The following is a 19,235-nucleotide window of genomic DNA, read 5'->3' as shown; positions in this document are numbered from 1 at the left end:
CCCATCCAGGTCACATGTGAGGATGCCTCATTGCTGTGGAAGGCAAACAAAATTTAAATTTGGCTAGTAGAAAATATTTTTATCACTTTTTAAGGGCTTAGAGTCCAGTTTCTGCTTAGTAACAGGCTGTCTGTGTTTCCTATTGGCCTAGGCGCCCATATCCTGGGTTTGTCAATTCTCGGCCTCCGCTACCTGGAGACAGGATTCTGTCTAGCGGTTCACACTTGCCATTGGTTGCACTATCAGGAGTCTGCTCTAGAGAGTCCCCAGGGCTATCTGTGCTCAGTCCTCACCTTGGGCAATCAATGTTGCCCCAGCGAGCTGCAGCTTTGGTTTAGGTCCTGGCCCAGAGTCTGCAGGAATAGGGTTCGGGATTGGTGCAGAAGGCTGAGACAGTCTTGATGGTGCGGTTGTTCACTGTCGTGTCATCTGGTCCTGCAGAGCTGTGGGATGATCCAGTCCTCAGCTTTGGGGGCCACCCCAATTATGCTGGGACCATTGTAAGTGGGGTATTTGAAAAGATGGCCGGCATGATATTTACTGATTTGTTTTGCATTTAATGAGTAGTTTCTAATATATTAAATAGCATTTTATTTTTCTTTTTTAGAGACAGGGTATCTCTCTGTCACCCAGGCTGGAATGCAGTGGCACTATCATAGCTCACTGCAGCCTCAAACTCCTGGGCTCAAGTGTTGTCTCTGCCTTGGCCTCTCAAAGTGCTGGGATTACAGGCATAAGCCACTATGCCTGGCCAACGTTTTCATTAATTTTTGCTGTATATTTTGAGTGTTTAGAAGTGGTTTCTCTAGGGTTTGCCATACATATCTGATCGGAATTAGTTTCAGATTTATATTAGCTTAAGTCCAGTGAAATATACATAGGTGTTACTCCTGTATGACTATTTCTCTTTCCCCTGTTTTTGGGGTATATATATTATGTCTATTATATTAAAATCCAACAATACATTATTATAAGGATTACTTCAGCAGCTATGATCATTTTTATTAGCATCTGTGATCAGTACCTCCTGTTATTGTCAAAATACATCTATTAAACTTCTGTGTTACAGGACCAACTTATACGTTATATACATATACTTTTATGCAGTTTTCAAAAAATCAGTTGAGAAAAAAATGCATTTATAGTGTTTTTTATAATGACATAATTACCTTTACATGCTCTTTAATTCCATATATATGATTATTTTGTTATGTGTATATATATGTATATTTTTTTTTTCTTTTTTTTTAAGACAGAGTCTCACTCTGTTGCCTAGGCTGGAGGGCAGTGGTGGGATCTCGGCTCACTGCAACCTCTTCCTCCTGGGTTCAGCCATTCCTGTGCCTCAGCCTCCGAGTAGCTGGGACCACAGATGCACGCCACTATGCTCGGCTAATTTTTTGAATTTTTTGTAGAGACCGGGTTTTGACATGTTGATCAGGCTAGTCTCGAACTCCTGATCTCATGTGATCCACTTGCCTTGGCCTCCCAAAGTGCTAGGATTACAGGTGTGTGCCACCACACCCAGCTAAGCCATCCCGCCCAGCAATTGTTGGTTTTTCAATCCATACTCTGTGGAGTCAAGCTTCTCCAGGCCACCATAAAGTATATGGTCAGGAGCTCAGGAGCCATAACAGATATGGACACTGCTTCTCTACGAGAAGGAACCAGCAGCTCATGGAGCCTTCCTGAAGACTTTTTTTTTTTTTTTGAGACAGGATCTCACTCAGTCACTCAGGCCGGAGTATAGTGGAACCATCACAGCTCACTGTAGCCTCCAGCTCCCAGGCTCAAGTGATACTTCCATCTCAGCCTCCCAGTTAAATGGGACTACAGGCACATGCCATTGTGCCTGGCTTAAATTTTTTTTTTTTGGAGAAATGTTTCCCAGGCTGGTCTTGAACTCTTGGGCTCAAGCGATCCTCCTGAACCAGCTTCCTGAGTAGCTGGTACCACAGGAGCTCACTATCACACACAAATAATTTTTTTAAAAAGTTTTTTTTTTGGAGATGGGGTCTCACCACGTTGTCCAGGCTCTGGTCGTGAACCCTTAAGCTCAAACAACCTCACCTCAGCTGGCTTTTTAAAACAAATTTATTTTTATTTATTTATTTACTTATTTTTATTTTTACTTTTTATGTGGAGGCTTCTGGAGATGGCTTTGCTTTGGCCTGCTGTGTGGGTGACTCTGGACTTGATTTGTGGCTATGGTTCTCTGACACTTAGCAATACTTTGCAAAGCTGCATCCTTGGGTCTCTGTGGCAGGCCCATGTAGACCCCTCAACCTGAAACTGCTGCATTTGAGTCGTGAGTTGCTTGAAGCCCCTTCCTGCATATCTTGCCCCAGAGGCAGCAAGGGTGAGTCGGCAGCTATTTGGGGAGGCACATGCTGCAGTTGAGAGCACAACAGCTTTCCATTATTCTGAGGCAGTTGACTCTGCAGCTGTGACTGAACTGAGGGCCACTGCTTCCCTAGATCCCAAGGACCCGAGTCCATCGGCAACTGTTCCTGGAACATCATCCCCTCTGAGTAATTTTGAGGCTGTTGGTGCTGCTGCGGGTGATACTGCCAATCATTCTGCTGCTGTTCTTGCAGTAGTGAGAGACAGAATGAGCAATGACAATGGTCTTTCTTCACCCCATATGCATCTTGAGCATAATCCAAAAGGAAGGGACTTGCATGCTGGCTTTCCCTGGTTTCAGTCCTTTCTCCATAAAACTGTGGCACAGAAGATGGGGGAGGATGAAGGCATTCTGCACAGTTGTAGCTGAGAAAACAATAGGCAGTAGAATGTTCACTTCCTGTGTCACCTCCATACTCCTAGCACAGCCTGGATGCTTTTCAGTACCTGTGACCAGATACGAGCTCTGGGAGGCCACCTGTTGACTGGGAATCCCTGGTTTCTCCAGAGAAGAGCACATGGAGCCCACCTGTTGACTGGGAGTCTCTTGGTTCTCCAAAGAGAAGCAATTGTAGCCCATCTGTTGACTGGGAATCCTCTGTTTCTCCAGAGGGGAGCAACCAGCTCTTCTCATCAGAGCCCTCTTGGCACAGGAAAAACTCTGCTCTGTGGCATAGTTGGAAGCTGCAGCCTGGGTTTCCTGGAGTCTTAAAAATGGACGGGCTTGGACTGGGAAATCGTGTTTTTTCCAAATAAATATTCTGTGTCTTTCTTCAGGTGGTAGTCTGGCTCTATTATTCTGGAACCAGTTCTAAAGGGAAAAGATAATATTGTATTATCAAATCTACTTATCTGATTATATTCCTCTATGCATTCCTTAATGTAGGAGGCTTTTTCTTTTTAAGCCTCTTAAAAAGCAGAGTCCCTGACTTGCCTTCGGACATTAAAGCTTATAAAAAATAAGACAATCTCTCCTAGAACTGCACATATGATACCAGATGTCATGCATCATGCATTTCTAGAACCATAACCTCCTTCACTGGAGACAATGACACCATGGTTTACGTGTAAACCTAGGCTGTCCAGAATCTATCTCCAACCTACTTGTGACCTATATGCAATCTTCTCTTGCTTGCTCACTGAGACCCACTCTGTGCTACAGAGGAAGCTCCCAGCTGTTCCACCTAGATGTGGATTGTTCCTACAACCCTGCTATTTACTCATGCTCTTCCACCAGGAAGAATTAATAATGTATTTTCTGATACCATTTCTGTTGCATATATGCATGTAATTCTTACATACATTGGGTTCAAGGGTCACAAGTAAAGAGTGCAATTGTTTCAATTATTTATTGACCATATATTTGTTGTATGACTCTCTGAGGAGAAGAAACAAACCATTTTTCCTCTGCTCTCCTACCACAACAGTCACAGAAAGACTACTGTGAGCAAATGTGTTTCCCCGCACACAAGGCAAGCAATCAGTTCTGCAGTGCACACCAGCTGGGTGTCCTCCAATTCATTTCCAGCACTGCCTACCTGGAAACACTGTCAGATCCCACAGGTCGAGGGCTCAGTCCTGCAAGACTGCCCCTCCTTCAGATGCCAGTTGCAAGTCTGGGCTTTTACAACTTTTGACTGACTGGCTTCGGGTTGGGGCTCCTGTGACCTCCTTTTTGGGTTTGATTAACTTGCCAGAGCAGCTCACAGAACTCAGGGAATTACACATGTTTACCAGTTTGTTACAAAGGATATAGATTCATCACCAGATGGGGGAAGGGGTGCAGAGCTTTCATGCCCTCCCTGGACAAGCCACCCTCCAGGAACTTCCACATGTTCAGCTATCTGGAAGCTCCCCAAACCCACTTTTTTTTTCCTTTTTCTTTTTACTTTCTTTTTTTTTTTAAGAGGCTTCATTGCACAGGCATGATTGATTAAAGCATCAACTGCTGGTGATCAACTTAACCATCAGCACCTTCCCCTCCCCAGAAGTTGGAGGGTGGGGCTGAAAGTCCCAACCCTCTAATCCTGCTTGGATCTTTACAGCTCTCATCCTGAAGCTACTAGGGTCTACTACCCATCAGTCAACTCATTAGTGTAGAAAAAGACATCACTTTGGAGATTCTAAGTATTTTGAGAATTGCATGCCAGGAAACAGCAGAAGACCAAATATATATTTAGAATAACCCTAGTTATTTCATTCAATTTGTCTAATCTTTATTTTTCTCTCCCGTAGAAAGAGGATAATATTCAAATACCCAAATTATTCAGGCTTTGAGGGAGGCAGAGATGAGAAAATGCTTTTTGTATCCTAAGAAGCTATGGTTTGAATAAGGGAGATAATTCTTTTTTTTTTTTTTTTTTTTGAGACGGAGTCTTTCTCTGTCGCCCAGGCTGGAGTGCAGTGGCGCAATGTCGGCTTACTGCAAGCTCTGCCTGCCAGGTTCTCCTGCCTCTGCCTCCTGAGTAGCTGGGACTACAGGCGCCCCGCCACCATGCCCGGCTAATTTTTTTTGTATTTTTAGTAGAGACAGGGTTTCGCCGTGTCACCCAGGATGGTCTCGATCTCCTGACCTCGTGATCTGCCTGCCTCGGCCTCCCAAAGTGCTGGGATTATAGGCGTGAGCCACTGCGCCCGGTGGGAGGTAATTCTTATAGTTCAGGCTACAGGGTAAGTTACTTGCATAATCTAGCAGGAACATCTTGTTTTTATATTTTCATGTCCTGTGCTACCAAGTTCAGAATTGCTTTTAGGCTATTAGGAGCACTGAAGCTACAAGGATCTTTGATCCACACACAGGATAATTGTGTAAAACAAAACTATGACTAGGCACAATGAACCAGGCACCTACGACACAGAAAATTACACATATTTTAGAGAAAGCTGAAGTGCAGGAGTGCTGTGGTTTAAATATCCCCACCAAAACTCATCTTGAAACTGTAACCCAAAAATACAATTCTAAGGCCCCCCAACCATCTGAATGGACCCCTCCTCTCAGCCAAGGGCTTTCCAAAGTTAACTGAAAAATTAGTTCAGACCATGATGGCAAGGGGGAGCCAGACATGCCTCATTATACCCTCCTTTCTTTTGGGATTACTGATAAAACAGACTCCTCAAGTATGATAAGAAACATAGAACATACTTTTCAAGTCCGATAAGAAACATTTACAGTCTATTCTCTCTGAAGTCTGGTACCTGGTGGCTTCATCAGCATGACAACACTTTGGTCTCCACAATTCCTTATGGTAACCCAGACATTCCTTTCTAGTGATAACTCTTTCAACTAACTACCAATCAGAAAATCTTTGAATCTGCCTATGACTTGGAAGCCCCTGCTTCCAGTTGTCCTGCCTTTCCAGACCCAACCAATGTACATCTTACATGTATCGACTGATGCCTTATGTCTCCCTAAAATGTTTAAAACCAAGTTGTGGCCTGACCACCTTGGGCACATATCATCAGGACCTCCTGAAGCTGTGTCACAGGCACGTTCTTAACCTTGACAGAACTTCCTAAATTGATTAAGATCTGTCTCAGATACTTTTGTTTTATAAAACCGTATCTTCGGCTGGGTGCAGTGACTCACGCCTGTAATCCCAGCACTTTTGGAGGCCGAGGTGGGCAGATCACCTGAGGTCGGGAGTTCGAGACCAGCCTGACCAACATGGAGAAACCCCGTATTTACTAAAAGTACAAACTTAGCTAGGCATGGTGGCACGTGCCTGTAATCCCAGCTACTTGGGAGGCTAAGGCAGGAGAATTGCTTGAACCGGGGAGGCAGAGGTTGCAGTGAGCTAAGATCGTGCCATTGCACTCCAGCCTGGGCAACAAGAGCAAAACTCCATCTCAAAAAAAAAAATAAAAAATAAAAAAAGAAAAAAAGAAAAACAAACAAGCAAAAAAAACCCAAAATCTTAATCTTCAACATGGCAGCACTGAGAGGTGAGGCCTTAAAAGGTGATTGGATCATGAGGACTTTGCCCTCATGAATGGATTAACACATTCATGGATTAATAGATTAATGGGTTATCATGGGAGCAGTACTGGTGGCTTTACAAGAGTAAGAGACCCCTGAGCTAGTACCCTCAGCCACCTTGCCATGTGATACCCTGTACCACCTTATTCTCCAACAGCAAGAAAGCTCTCACCAGATGCAGCCCCTTGACCTTGGACTTCTCAGCCTCCATAACTATAAGAAATAAATGTTTTCTTTATAAATCACTCAATTTCAGATATTCTGGTCTAAGCAACAGAAAAGGGACTAGGAGAGTCACGAATTTGTCAGAGATTGTAGAGCCAGTGGGAGGCAGTGCTCATGAGAGCCTAACCAAAAAAAGCAAGTGTGCTTTCATGTATCACAGGGCCTCCTATGCTCCTGCCCTAGTCATGATTGCCTCCTGATTACAATAGGGGCACTTTCTGTAAAAACAGTCAGCTCAGTGCAATGCAATGCAATGCAATTTAAATTGCCAGTTTCCATGAACTCCCTTTCATAAGCCTGTCCTTTGATGGGCATGGAAAATGATTAATAAGCAATACCAAAATTGAGAAACTTAATAGTCGGAAATTCAGAAATGTAAAAAAAAAGTGGTAATACTATAAGAATATGTAGTTACAGAAAGGACTGTGCCACTGCCAGAGCTTCAGCTGCCTGGCATTTAAAGTTTTAACTCGATTGAAGAATTGAGAGATCATGACAGACAAGAGGCAGGACTAGATTGTGGTTCCCACACAGACGGACAGAGCAGTGTGTGGAGACTCGCATGGTGAAATTTTGCTCCAGAACTACTGCAGGAATAAAGCAGGAAAGCTGAGAGAACCCACAGACCTTCTGAAGGAAGTAGATTGCTCCTGAAGGGCCCAGGAGATGCCCCAAATACTCTGATGCTCTCTTCAAAATGGGAACTCCTGGCAGGAAGCCAACAAGCAGAAAAATAGTGCGTGAAACAACCAAAACTAAGGTCCCTCACAGGGTCCATTTCACACCCCCTGCCACCTCCACCAGAGCAGGTGCTGGTATCCACAGCTGAGAGACCTGCAGATGGTTCAAATCACAGGACTCGACAACCCCCAGTACCAGCCCGGAGCCTGGGAGACCTGCTGGGTGGCTAAATCCAGAAGAGAGATAACCACTATAGCTCAGCTCTCAGGAAGCCATATCCCTGGGAAAAGAGAAAGAGTACTACATCAAGGGAACATCGTGTGGGACAAAAGAATCTGAACAGCAGCCTTGAGCCCTAGCACTTCCCTCTGACATGGCCTACCCAAGTGAGAAGGAACTAGAAAAATAATTCTGGTAATATGACAAAGCAAGGTTCTTTAACACCCCCCCCCAAAAAATCACACTACCTCACCAGCAATGGAGCCAAACCAAAAAGAAATCCATGACTTACCTGAAAAAGAATTCAGAAAGTCAGTTATTCAGCTAGTCAAGGATGCACCAGAGAAAGGTGAAGTACAGTTTAAGGAGATGAAAAAACTAATAAAAGGAATAAGGGGAGAAATCTTCAGTGAAATATATAGCATAAATAAAAAACAATAAAAACTTCAGGAAATAATAGATGCACTTAGAGAAATGCAAAATTCTCTGGAAAGCCTCAGCAATAGAATCAAACAAGCAGAAAAAGAACTTCAGTGCTTGAAGGCAAGATTTTCGAATTAATCTCATCCAACAAAGGCAAAGAAAAAAGAATAAGAAAAAATGAACAAAGCCTCCAAGAAGTTTGGGATTATGTTAAATGACCAAGCCTAAGAATAATTGGCATTCCTGAGGAAGAAGAGAAATCTAAAAGTTTGAAAGACATATTTGGGAGAATAATGAAGGAAAACTTCCCTGGACTTGTTAGAGACCTAGACATCCATATACAAGAAGCTCAAAGAACATCTGGGAAATCCATTCCAAAAAAAAAAATCGCCTAGGCACTTGTCAAGTTCGTCTAAAGTTAAGATGAAGGAAAGAATCTTAAGAGCCATGAGACAAAAGCCAGGAAACCTATAAAGGATAACCTATCAGATTAACAGCAGATTTCTAACCAGAAACTCTACAAGCTAGAAGGGATTGGGGCCCTATCTTCAGCCTCCTTAAACAAAACAATTATCAGCCAAGAATTTTGTATCCAGTGAAAGTGAGCATCATAAACGAAGAAAAGATATAGTCATTTTCAGGCAAACAAATGGTGAGATAATCTGCCACTACCAAGCCACACTACAAGAACTGCTAAAAGGAGCTCTAAAATCTTGAAATAAATCCTGGAAACGCATCAAAACAGAGCCTTTAAAGGATAAATCTTACAGGACCTATGCAGCAACAACAAAAAACAATAAAAAAACACCAAAGTATAGCCGAGTGTGGTGGCTCATGCTTGTAATCCCAGCACTTTGGGAGGCTGAGACGGGTGGATCACTTGAGGTCAGCAGTTTGAGACTAGCCTGGCCAACATGGCGAAAACCCAGTTCTACTAAAAATACAAAAATTAGCTGGGCATGGTGGCAGGCATCTGTAATCCCAGCTACTTGGGAGGATGAGACAGGAGAATCACTTGAACCAGGGAGGCAGAAGTTGCAGTGAGCCAAGACTGCATCATTGCACTCCAGCCTGGGCAACAGAGCAAGACTCTGTCCCAACAAACCAACCAACCAACCAACCAACCAACCAACCAACCAACCAACCAACCAAGGTATATAGGCAACAAATAGCACAGTGAATGGAATAGTACCTCACATCTCAATACTAACGTTGAATGTAAATGGCCTAAATGCTCCACTTAAAACATACAGAATTGCAGAATGGATAAGAATTCACCAACCATGTATCTGCTGCCTTCAAGAGACTCACCTAATACATAGGAACTCATATCAACTTAAGGTAAAGGAGTGGAAAAGGACAACCATGGCAATGGACACCAAAAGTGAGCATGAGTAGCTATTTTTTATCACACAACACAAACTTTAAAGCAACAGCAGTTAGAAAAGACAAAGAGGGACATTATATAATGGTAAAAGGCCTTGTACAACAGGAAAATATCACAATCCTGAATATATATGCACCTAAAACTGGAGTTCCCAAATTTATAAAACAATTACTACCAGACTTAAGAAATGGGATAGACAGCAATACAATAATAGTGGAGGATGGCTGGGTGTGGTGGCTCACACCTGTAATCCCAGCACTTTGAGAGGCTGAGGCAGGCAGATCACCTGAGATCAGGAGTTCAAGACCAGCCTGGCCAACAAATCTGTACTGAAAACACAAAATTAGCCTGGTGTGGTGGTGCATGCCTATAATTCCAGCTACTTGGGAGGCTGAGGCAGGAGAATCGCTTTAACCTGGGAGGTGGAGGTTGCAATGAGCTAAGATCACAGCATTGCACTCCAGCCTGGGCAACAAGAGTGAAACTCCATCTCAAAAAAAAAAAAAAAAAAAAAGTGGAGGACATCAATACTACACTGACAGCACTAGACAGGTCATCAAGACAAAGTCAACAAAAAAACAATGGATTTAATCTATACTCTGGAATAAATGGACTTCACAGATATTTACAGAACATTCTACCCAACAGCTGAAGAATGTACATTCTATTAATCAGCACAAGGAATTTTCTCCAAGATAGACCATACGCTAGGTCACGAAACAAGTCTCAATAAATTTAACAAAATTGAAATTATATCAAGTACTCTCTCAGAACACAGTGGAATAAAACTGGGAATCAACTCCAAAAGGAACCTTCAAAACCATGCAAATATATGGAAATTAAATAACCTGTTCCTGAATGATCATTGGGTCAACAATGAAATCAAGATGGAAGTTAAAAAATTCTTCAAACTGGCTAGGCATGGTGGCTCAAGCATGTAATCCCATCACTTTGGGAGGCCAAGGCAGGAGGATCACCTGAGGTCAGGAGTTCGAGACCAGCCTGGCCAATATGGTGAAACCCTGCCTCTACTAATAATACAAAAATTAGCCAGGTGTGGTGGCGTGTACCTGTAGTCACAGCTAGTCAGGAGATTGAGGCAGAAGAATTGTTTGAACCTGGGAGGCGGAGGTTGCAGTGAGCCGAGGTCGTGCCACTGTGCTCCAGCCTGGGTGACAAAGGGAGACTCCATCTCCAAAAAAAAAAAAAAAAGAAAAAAGAAAAAAATTAGTAACGAAATTCCTTACACAATATTTTTGTATTTTTTTCATATAAAACCTGATCTGTATTCTTATTCTAGTTTGTATTAATGGGCAGTTTCTTCCAAGTTTCAAGCAACCAATAAATCTGTCTGTGCACTGTTACAGAACATAGAGAGCAAGGGAAATCTTTGCCATTCTGTTTGTAAAACATAGCTCTAGTTCAATCAATTTTTACAGTAATTAACAGGCATTTTCTCAACTGATTCTATGATATCAGAAAAATGTCCATAAACATTGGTTCATGCAGCAGGTAATTGTAAAGCCCTTACCACTCTGCTAGGGCTTGTGCCAGATTCCAGGGCATTATTCATAAACAGGCAATTTTCAAATTTGTATCTCCTACTAAGTGCCCTCCCCTGAATTTCAGACTTGCATATTCAAATGTTCTCTTAGTATTTCCACTTGTATGTTTATCTGACATGTGAAACATGTGTCCAAAATGTAAACTTTGATTTCTCTGACACACCTGCCCCTCCCTAGGTCCCTCCTTAGTAAAAGGCAACTCTCATCTTCCGCAGACTTAAGTCAAACATCCAAGTAACATTTGGGTCCACCTTACCTTTCACAGCATAACTCACACATAGTAAATTTTGTCAGCTCCATCTCAAACATCTACAGTCTCATTAGTCCCATCCACCTGCACAGCTAGCAAGCTGGCCCAAACCACCGCCACTACCACTAACTACAGCAGCATCAACTCATCCACTGCTTCCAAATTTGCCTCACTGCAGTCTAGTTTTCACAATACATACCCACTGTATTTTCACAAACATACATACATAATAATACTATTTTCCTATGTGATGAAATGCTGTATACTGCTTAATTCTTTATATTTTTCTTTTTTATTTTGAGACAGAGTCTCGCTCTGTCACCCAGGCTGGAGTGCAGTGGCGGGATCACTGCAGCCTCTGCCTCCTGGGTTCCAGGGATTCTCCTGCCTCAGCCTCCCAGGTAGCTGAGATTACAGGCACTCACTACCACTCCTGGCTAATTTTTGTATTTTTAGTAGAGATGGGGTTTCACCGTGTTGGTCAGGCTGGTCTCAAACTCCTGACCTCGTGATTCACCCACCTTGGCCTCCCAAAGTGCTAGGACTACAGGCGTGAGCCACCGCATCAGGCCTATATTTTTCATATTGTGTGTGTGTGTACAATTTTCTCTCAAATTGGTTCTGGATACCAAGACCTGAGGATGTTTCTGTCCCTTACATAAAACTGTAGTATTTGCATATATGCTGGGCATGTCCTCTCATGTCCTTAAAACCACCTCTAGATTACTTAGAAGACCTAATATCTAATATAACACAAATGCTACATAAGTAGTTCTTATTCTGTATTGTTTTAAAATTTGTATTTTTTTAAAATTGTGCAGTGGTGGGATCAAAGTTGGGATTACAGGTGTGAGCCACTGGGCCCAGCCTATTTTCTTTTTTTAAATTTTCCAAATATTTTCCATTTGTGGTTAGTTAAATCCGTGCATGTGGAACCAGTGGATATGGAGGATTAATTGTATAGATGTATATATTTTGATTACTCTCTCCCATTTCTTTGAATTCTGTACCTTTTTGTCTAATCTTCTGGTTTCTACCTCCATCTATACTTACTGCTCTTTAATTTTCTAGGAAATGGCTGGAGATGGTGGCTAACGCCTATAATCCCAGCACTTTGGGAGGCCTAGACGGGTGCATTGCTTGACTCCAGGAGTTCAACACCAGCCTGGGCAACATGGTGAGACTCCCATCTTTACAAAAAATACAAAGCCGTGTGGTGGTGGGAGCTTGTAGTCCCTGCTACTGAGTGGGGAGCGCTGAGGTTGGGGAGTCACCTGAGCCCAGGAAGTTGAGGCTGCAGTGAGCCGTGATCACTCCATTGCACTCCAGACTGGGCAACTGGAGTGAGACCTTTCCTAAAAAAAAAAAATCTAAGAAACATGCATATGAGGTTGAACTTACGTTTATTACATTAACTGGACAATCATATTTGTCGGCCAGTGTTTTCCTAGTGGTGAAATTGGGATAACCGCTCTCTCCAAATATTTCCTTAAGTTCCTGCAATAATTCTTCAGAAAATTTATGTTGGTGTTTTGTTTTTCTTTCTTTCTTTCTTTGTCTTTCTTCATTGTGATGATCCTGTTCAGCTGGGAAACCTGACAAAAGTATAAGTAGTGAGAAGAGCATTGGAGAATATTGGTAATTACCAGACCAAAAAAGAGTGTTAGCACCATTGATTCCCTCCCCTTCCCAAGATGAAATCCAGACGTGACCTCACAGCTACTCACAATAATAATATTACAAATGAAAGCAGGAATTGGCTAACTCTAGGCCTATGGGCCAGATCCAGCCAGTTGCGTTTTTGTAAATAGAGTTTTTTTGAAACACCAGTCACCAGTCACATTCATTTACTTATGTCTTGTCTATGGCTGTTTTCAAGCCACAATAGCAGAATTAGTAGTTGAGGCTCAGATGTTTCTAGGGTCCACACAGCCTAACATATTTACTATCTGGATTTGAGAATTTATTATTTATTTATTTATTTTTTGTCACCCCGGCTGGAGTGCAGTGGCGTGATCTCGGCTCACTGCAACCTCTGCCTCCTAGGTTCAAGCAATTCTCCTGCCTCAGCCTCCCAAGTAGCTGGGATTACAGGCACCCGCCTCTACGCCCAGCTAATTATTTGTATTTTTAGTAGAGACGGGATTTCACCATGTTGGCCAGGCTGGTCTTCAACTCCCGACCTCGTGATTTGCCTACGTCGGCTTCCCAAAGTGCTGGGATTACAGGCGTGAGCCACCGCACCGGCTGAGAATTTATCTTTAAAATTAGAGCTAATTGCAGAAGAATATTTTATTATTTCATCACTGTAATATATAACAGGAAAAACTGATCTACATTGATTGGAAGGCAGGATAAGGGCTACTGAGGGAACGGAATCGGAGCCTGAAAGGGAGCAAACAGAGGCCTCTGGGTGCCACTAAGTTCTCTTTATCTGAGTGCTCTCTGAGTTCTATGAGTGTAGTTGGTTTGTGAACATTTGTTAAATTAAACATGTATAAATATTTGCTATTTTTGGCATGCACAGTATATTTCAGTTAAAAGTTTATTGATTTGTTTATTTTTGAGATGGAGTCTCACTGTCGCCAAGGCTGGATACCAGTGGTGCTATCTCTATTTACTGCAACCTCCACCTCCTGGGTTCAAGCGATTCCCCTGAGTAGTTGGGACTCCTGAGTAGCTGGGACTACCACCCTCAGCTAATTTTTGTATTTTTAGCAGAAATGAGGTTTCCCCATGTTGGCCAAGGCTGGTCTCCAACTCTTGAGCTCAAGTGATCCACCTTCCTCAGCCTCCCAAAGTGCTAGGATTACAGGCATGAGCCACCATGCCAGGCCTAAAATTTTATTTTTTAATAGCCTTCAAGCCTACTCAATCTGTACCCTTCCGTAAATTTATTCCTGACATCGCTGCTTCTTTTCCCCCTCACTCAGTGCCCCACAGCTATGTCAGCCTCTTTGCTTGTCCTTTGAACACCTGGAGGAATCTCCACTCGGGCTATTCTCTCTTCCTGGGAAGGTCTCCACTTCTTCCTCTTCTGATCCCCATGATTCACTCCCTCACCTCCCTCCACGCCTTTGTTCAAAACTCACTTCCCCAGGGAGTCCTACCCTAATCACTCTATTAAAAATGGAAAAACCGGCTGTGTGTGCTGGCTCATGCCTATAATCCCGGCACTCTGGAAGGCCGAAGCCAGCAGATAACTTGAGGTCAGGAGTTCGAGGATAGCCTGGCCAACGTGAAACAAAAATTAGCCAGGCGTGGTGGTGTGCACCTATAATCCCAGCTATTCGGGAGGCTGAGGTGGGAGCATCGCTTGAGCCCAGGGAAGGCAGAGGCTGCAGTGAGGAGAGATCGCTACACTCTACTCCAGCCTGGATGATAGAGTAAGACTCTGTCTCCAAAAAAAAAAAGAAAGAAAAAAAAAAACTGAAATACCTTTCCAGATCAGAATTCTCAATTTCTCTTATCCTACTCTGTTTTTAGTTCCTTTCTCTGTAACTCTATTGTGACTCAAAATTACCAAATAGCCGGGCGCGGTGGCTCACGCTTGTAATCCCAGCACTTTGGGAGGCCGAGGCGGGCGGATCACGAGGTCAGGAGATCGAGACCATGGTGAAACCCCGTCTCTACTAAAAATACAAAAAATTAGCCGGGCGTGGTGGCGGGCGCCTGTAGTCCCAGCTACTCGGAGAGGCTGAGGCAGGAGAATGGCGTGAACCCGGGAGGCGAAGCTTGCAGTGAGCCGAGATTGCGCCACTGCACTCCAGCCTGGGCCACAGAGCAAGACTCCGTCTCGAAAAAAAAAAAAAAAAAATTACCAAATAATTCACGTGTGGATGACACCGTCTGTCTTCCCTTTACTTCTCTACAAACACACTAGATTGGAAGCCCCAGAGACCATGGCTTTTAGTCTATCTTATTTACTATTTTTTGAAAGCCTAAAGTAGTGCCTTATAAAAATAGACACTTTAAAGCACAACGTAGGCTGATTGAAAACAAAAAACCCCAAATAGAAACACAATAAATATTTTTTAAATGGGTAAATTAAAACAAATATTTATGAATGAAGTAGCTGGTGTTAAACACTGATGCAAAAGCCCCGAGCCCTGAGAAAGACTAGAATGTTCTAGAAATAGCAAGGAAGAGACTAAGAATGGAGTACAAAGTGTGATTGAAAAACAGAGAGGAGAGAAGGTGAGACAGTAAATGGAAGCCAAATCAGGGGGGCTTGCAGCCATGTAAGGATGGCTTTTGTGTGCAATAAAGGGCAAGGATGTGGCTAGAATGGGGCGAGCCATGCTGTCACCTGGGACATGCTCAAAAACTCATTAATCCAAAGGGTGTGGTGGCTCACACCTGTAATCCCAGCACTTTGGGAGCCTGAGGTGGGCGGATCACTTGAGGTCAAGAGTTTGAAACCAGCCTGGCCAACGTGGTGAAACCCTGTCTCTACTAAAAATAAAGAGAAAAAAAAATTAGCTGGTCATGGTGACGGGTGCCTGTAATCCCAGCTACTTGGGTGGCTGAGGCAGGAGAATCGCTTGAACCCGGGAGGCAGAGATTGTAGTGAGCCGAGATTGCACCATTGCACTCCTGCCTGGGATATACAGTGAGACTCCATCTCAAAAAAAAAAAAAAATTTCCTTGATTGGCATTGGTTTACAATTTCAAAATAATTTCGCACGTATTGTAGGACAGAGCAAGTGAATATAAATTGAACCAGGGCATTCACTGTAAGAGAAGGGGCCACAAATATACAGTAGGAAAGTTAAGAAAGAATCTTGTGTATGCCGGGTGGAGTGGCTCACACCCGTAATCCCAGCATTTATAATTTTTTGTTTTGTTTTGTTTTTGAGATAGAGACTCACTCTGTCCACCCAAGCTGTAGTGCAATGGTGCAATCATGGGTCATTGCACCCTTGACCTCCTGGGCTCAAGTGATCTTCCCAACTCAACCTCCAAAGTAGGACTAAAAGCTTGCAATATGCCCGGATAATTTTTGAATTTTTAGTAGAGACAGGCCTTCACCATGTTGACCAGGCTGGTTTTGAACTCCACTCGTAGGATCAAGCAATCCTCTTGCCTTGGCCACCCAAAGTGTTGGGATTACAGGCGTGAGCCACCACACCCAGCTAATCCCAGCACTTTGGGAGGCTGATGTGGGCAGACTGCTTGATGCCAGGAGTTCCAGACCAGCCTGGGCAACAAAATGAGACCTCAGTCTCAAAACACAAAAACAAAAACAAAAAACAAATTAGCATGTGTGGTGGCATGTGCCTGTATTCCTAGCTACTCCTGAGGCTGAGGTGTTTGCTTGAGCCCAGGAAGTTGAGGCTGCAGTGAGCCATGCACGTGCCACTGCACTCCAGCTGGGGATGATGGAGTAAGACCTTGTCTCAAAAAAAAAAAAAAAAAAAAAAGAAAAAGGGAACCTTGTGACCTTGTGTAATCAATTCTGATTTGGAGGCCAGGTGTGGTGGCTCATGCCTGTAATCCCAGCACTTTGGGAGGACCAGGCGGGCAGATCACTTGAGCTCAGGAGTTTGAGACCAGCCTGGGCATCATGTTGAAACCTCTTCTCTACAAAAAATATAAAAATTAGCTGGGCATGGTGGCACATGCCTGTGGTCCCAGCTACTTGGGAGGCTGAGGTGGGAAGTTTCCTTTAGCCTGGGAGGTGGAGGCTGCAGTGAATGGTGATCCTGCCACTGCACTGTAGGCTGGGAGAGAGAGTGAGACCCTGTCTCAAAAACAAAAACAAAAACAGACAAACAAAAAAAAAGTCTGACTTGGAGATATCAGTTTAATTTCATCACTTAAAAATAATTTCCTAGCTGTCTACCTGAAAGTTCCAGAAGCCATTAAACCCCCCTAGCAACCAGCACACCTAGGGCCTAAACTATAGTTCGATAATACCAATTCATATTAAAAGAAACCAGAGTTTTCTTAGTAAATGGCTGATTCTAGGTCTGGGGCAGAAAGGCACAAGGCAAGATTAGAACATCCTACCTGTGGCTCACAACTGTAATCTCAGCAATTTGAGAGGCCAAGGGGGGTCGAATGGCTTGAGCTCAGGAGTTCGAGATCAGCCTGGGCAACATGGCAAAACCCTGTCTCTACCAAAAATACAAAAAATTAGCTGGTTGCAGTGGTGTGTGCCTGTGGTCCCAGGTACTTGGGAGGCTGAGGTTGGAGGATCACTTGAGCGTGGGAGGCAGAGGTTGCAGTGAGTTGAGATTGTGCCACTGCACTCCAGCCTGGGTGACACAGAGATCTCGTCTTAAAAAAAAAAAAAAAAAAGATAAAAGAAAAATTCCATCAAAAAGACTAAAATACTTATGAACACCTTTAACAAAAGAAGTGCAAAATCTGTACTTTGCGGTCGCGGTGGCTCACACCTGTAATACCAGTACTTTGGCTGAGGCGGGTGGATCAAGAGGTCAGGAGATGGAGACCATCCTAGCTAACACAGTGAAACCCCGTCTCTACCAAAAATACAAAAAATTAGCCAGGCATGGTGGCGGGCGCCTGTAGTCCCAGCTACTGGGGAGGCTGAGGCAGGAGAATGGCGTGAATCCGGGAGGTGGCACTTGCAGTGAGCCGAGATTGCGCCACTGCACTCCAGCTTGGGTGACAGAGGGAGACTCCATCTCAAAAGAAAAAAAGAAAAAAGAGATGAGGTTTCACCATATTGGTCAGGCTGGTCTCAAACTTTTGACCTCATGATCTGCCTGCCTTGGCCTCCCAAAGTGCTGGGATTACAGGTGTGAGCCACCGTGCCCAGCACATTGATATTATATATAATTATGTATACGTAATATTATAATATTATATATAATATCAATGGTATTGCATTAAGAGTTTAGAAATAAGCCCTCACATTTCCAGGCAACTTATTTTCAACAAAGGTGTCAAAATAATCAATGTGGGGAAATAATAATCTTTTCAACAAGTGGTGGTGGGAAACTGGGTTTTCAGAGAAAGAGGAGGGAACAAAAATTCACGGAAGAAAAAATATTTGGAAGTCTTGTCCTAGAGCATCAAACAGTGGTGAGCCACTGAGGTTACCTTCATACCACACTCCAAGTTCTGGGGCAACTCCCAGGTCCCTGAGATAGAGCTCATTCCCATCAAAGCTTTCCAATGAACTTTTCATCCCAGAGTTTTTATGTTTGGGCCATTGTTACTCTGGTTGCTCTTTGCTGTTGATTTTGCCTCCAGGACAAATATAGTGGTGGGGCAAGATTTGAAAAATACAAAACAGGCCAGGCACGGTGGCTGACACCTGTAATCCTAGCACTTTGGGAGGCCGAGGCAGATGGATCAGCTGAGGTCAGGAGTTTGAGACCAGCCAGAGCAACATGGCGAAACCCCATCTCTACTAAAAATACTAAAATTAGCTGGGTGTGGTGGTGGGTGCCTGTAATCCCAGCTACTTGGGAGGCTGAGGCAGGAGAATCGCTTGAACCTGGGAGATGGAGGTTGCAGTGAGCCAAGATCACGCCATTGCACTCCAGCCTGGGTGACAAGAGCAAAACTCCGTCTCCAAAAAAAAAAAAAAAAGAAAAATACGAAACAGAATGAGCTTACCTTACACGTGACCTTCTCGCTCCATCCAGGGGTCTTCAATAACAATAAACCTAAGCCTAACCCAGCATGCTTCAAGAGTTTTCAAAGAAAGAGTGACAAAGCCTCTTCCATACTTTAGATATGGAAGTTCTCACGATATTTCTGAACAAAATCACAGAATAAAAAACTGCCACATTTGTGAGCTAGGAAAAAAAAATGCCTGGGATATTCATTCTTTTATTTTTGGCTTTTCATCTGACTAACGTATTTCAAAAGACCTGTCTTCATTCAGGTGTGGTGGCTCACACCTGTAATCCCAGCACTTTGGGAGGCTGAGGTGGGTTGATTGCTTGAGCTCAGGAGTTCGAGACTGGCCTGGGCAACATGGCAAAAACCCGCATCTACCAAAAATAGAAAAATTAGCTCAGTGTGGTGGCACTAGTAGTCCCAGCTACTCAGGAGACAGCTACTCAGGAGACTGGGGTGGGATGATCACTTGAGCCTGGGAGGTGGAGGCTGCAGTCAGCCAAGATG

General features: G+C 43.6%; 1 protein-coding gene across 1 annotated transcript; it reads right to left on the bottom strand.

Moving 5' to 3' along the window:
* Positions 1-2,092: 2,092 nt before the first annotated feature.
* On the bottom strand, positions 2,093-13,041 carry LOC116470803 (cytoplasmic polyadenylated homeobox-like protein 2). The gene is given in 3 exon segments (XM_032156387.2): positions 2,093-2,824; positions 2,827-3,214; positions 12,531-13,041. Coding segments are annotated over 3 exon segments (1,215 nt in total). The 5' UTR covers positions 12,756-13,041; the 3' UTR covers positions 2,093-2,222.
* Positions 13,042-19,235: the final 6,194 nt, after the last annotated feature.

Source organism: Hylobates moloch, unplaced genomic scaffold (genome assembly GCF_009828535.3).
Source record: "Hylobates moloch isolate HMO894 unplaced genomic scaffold, HMol_V3 SCAFFOLD_6, whole genome shotgun sequence".
Taxonomy (NCBI): Eukaryota; Metazoa; Chordata; class Mammalia; order Primates; family Hylobatidae; genus Hylobates; species Hylobates moloch.
Note: the sequence above shows the minus strand (reverse complement) of the source record. Positions and strands in the feature narration are given on the sequence as shown.